The 2628-nt window shown below is 35.9% G+C and overlaps 1 protein-coding gene across 1 annotated transcript; it reads right to left on the bottom strand.

Moving 5' to 3' along the window:
• Positions 1-1785: 1785 nt before the first annotated feature.
• Positions 1786-2235, bottom strand: LOC121791715 (uncharacterized mitochondrial protein AtMg00240-like). The gene has a single exon (XM_042189572.1). It carries the CDS (start codon positions 2233-2235, stop codon positions 1786-1788), a length of 450 nt encoding a protein of 149 aa, XP_042045506.1.
• Positions 2236-2628: the final 393 nt, after the last annotated feature.

The raw sequence follows: 2628 nt of genomic DNA, 5'->3' as shown, positions 1-2628 counted from the left end.
ATAGCAAAAATGTGAAATGTAGTAATTAGAAATGAAATGTTTTGGAATTACTTTACATATTATTATCTAGATACTATTATGATGTATTTTGACGTTCAGTAAGTAAATAACTCATTCAAGAAATTGCCAAGCTCTAATTGATTTTGATGGCCACATTGTAATTTTAGGGCCACTGGAAAAGGCGTTGTCAGAAAAGGGTCTAGCATCAGACACTGCAGATATTCATGGCCGGTTACATTGGTTATTTTATTCACCAATTGAAATGAGGGACTTTAGAATTTTCTACTCATCACCTTGTTTTTGTAGTTTAGATATGTCATTGGATTTTATGTTTGCCATCTTATATATGTAATTTAAGAGAACATGGTTTGATTCCTCAGTAAAACTTCATTGCATCTTGATATTGTGAGTTTGCATTAGTTATTAATGTGATAAATTAATTGTATCAATCTGGGTCATTGTTATATGAAAATGTGTGGGGCTTCAAAAACTGAAATACACGTCATTCTTTTATAAATTATAGAGCATAATAATGGCATATTCATGTCATACCATCTATCACAACATAGCAATGGTAAAGAGGAGTCATAATAGAACATTAAAAGGTATATATGAGTCATAAAATATGCTATCACAGCATAACCACATAACCACACCCATATATCATTTTTAGACAATCTGGAGGTCATTCTTAGTCGGTTTTTAGGTCATGATAGTAAGAATGACCTAAAATGATCTAAAAATGACATACGTATTTTTCAAATCTAAATTTTATAATATGACCTAAAACAAACTAAAAATGACCTAAAACAAACTAACAATGTCTTACAATGACCTAAAACAAGCTAATTGATAACATTTAAATGAAAACCAATCAATAAAATTGACCTTCGTAAATCGTACTATCTACACTTTCATCAAATGAAGACTGATTGTTACCATGCGGGTACTGGGAGTGATCCTATTTCTATTTAAGAAGGTCTCGAAAGAAATAAATATGCAAAATCACTAATAAATTTTGAGAGAAATCAATAACTAAGATTACATGTGAATAGACACATTATCAATGGAGTGATGAAGAAATAAGTCACATGACAATCTGGTACAAATATATACACGATTAATTCATATTGAGGATTGTTGAAGCTATACGATTCAATCATCAAACAACAAACCATACGAACTTGAAGAAGAGGAAAAACTTGAGGAAAAAGAAAGGAGATTTTTTATTGATTGAATTTCTGACTGATACAACAATACAAACAAAGTGCTGATCCTTATTTATACTCTAAGCGAACACACTTAAGCTAAGCTAACTAAGAGCTAAGTAAAAAAATCACACTTAATGAAGTCCAGCTGGCATCAACGGTCAACTCTTTCTCTTTCTCATTTCTTTTGTTCTCGTTCCAAATTGATGATCTCAATTGAGAATCATAACTTCAACACCCTTCTCAAGATGGACAATACAGACTCTGTAAGTTCATCTTGCTCAAAATGCCCTCAAAAGCATAAACTCCCAAAGGTTTAGTAAAAATCTCAGCTAGCTGCAAATCATTCCTTATATGTAAGGGCTTGATTACCCCCTGTAAGTATCTTTCCCTCACAGGGTGACAGTCAATTTCAATATGCTTCGTACGCTCATGAAACACGGGGTTAGAGCTAATGGAACCGCTGCTTGATTATCACAGAACAAGGGTACAACCTTCTCCACTGTAATGCCAAAGTCTCCCAATAAAGCTTTAGCCCAGACCACTTCACATGTCGCTTGTGCCATGGCCCTGTATTCTACCTCAGCTGACGATCTAGATATGGTGCTGTTTCTTTGCCTTCCAAGACACCAATGAAGTGCCAAGGAACAAACAATAACATGTCAAAGACCTTCTTGTATCTAAGCATGCTGCCCAATCTGCATCTGAAAAAAATGCTAAGTGCAGGTTTATTATCACTGGAATAGAACAAACCATGGCCAGGAGTTCCTTTTAGATATCTGAGTATCTTCTCACTTGCTTCCCAATGCTCATCACAAGGCTTTGAAACATATTGGCTGAGTTTATGTACTGCAAATGTTATGTCAGATCGTGTGATGCACAAATAAAGCTCCCTCCCAATCTTCCTTCTAAATTGGGATGGATCTTTCATGGGATTTCCAGTGTCTTGCTTCAACTGATTCACTGGATCCAAGGGAACTGAAGATGGTTTGCATCCCAACAACCCAGCATCTCTGAGCAAGTCCATCACATATTTCCGCTATGAAACCAAAATTCCTTTCTCGTTTCTGGCTATCTCAGGCCAAGGAAGTACTTTGGGATTTCTAAATCCTTGAATTTGAAAAACTGTGATCGAAATTGTTTGAAGGCGTCTATCATGTCAGATCTAGAAGTAGCGATTAGGATATCATCAACATAGACAACTATACCAAAGAAAGTAGAACTGTCACTCTTGTAAAAGAAGGAGTGATCGGATGCTGATTTTTGGAGCCCTAACTTGGCCAACACCTCCGAGAGCTTGATGCACCATTGCCTAGATGCCTGTTTTAGACCATATAAAGATTTATTCAGCTTGCAGACAAGCTTTGGCCTAGAAGAGCTGCCCCCCTTAACAATCAGCCCAGGAGGCAGGTTCATATAG

The sequence above is a fragment of the Salvia splendens genome, unplaced genomic scaffold (genome assembly GCF_004379255.2).
Source record: "Salvia splendens isolate huo1 unplaced genomic scaffold, SspV2 ctg880, whole genome shotgun sequence".
Taxonomy (NCBI): domain Eukaryota; kingdom Viridiplantae; phylum Streptophyta; class Magnoliopsida; order Lamiales; family Lamiaceae; genus Salvia; species Salvia splendens.
The sequence above is the reverse complement of the archived record's forward strand: the minus strand, read 5'-3'. Positions and strand labels throughout refer to the sequence as shown.

Excerpts from the sequence above, each read along its gene's own strand:
- LOC121791715 (XM_042189572.1), bottom strand. The coding sequence starts at position 2,235 with ATGGACTTGCTCAGAGATGCTGGGTTGTTGGGATGCAAACCATCTTCA.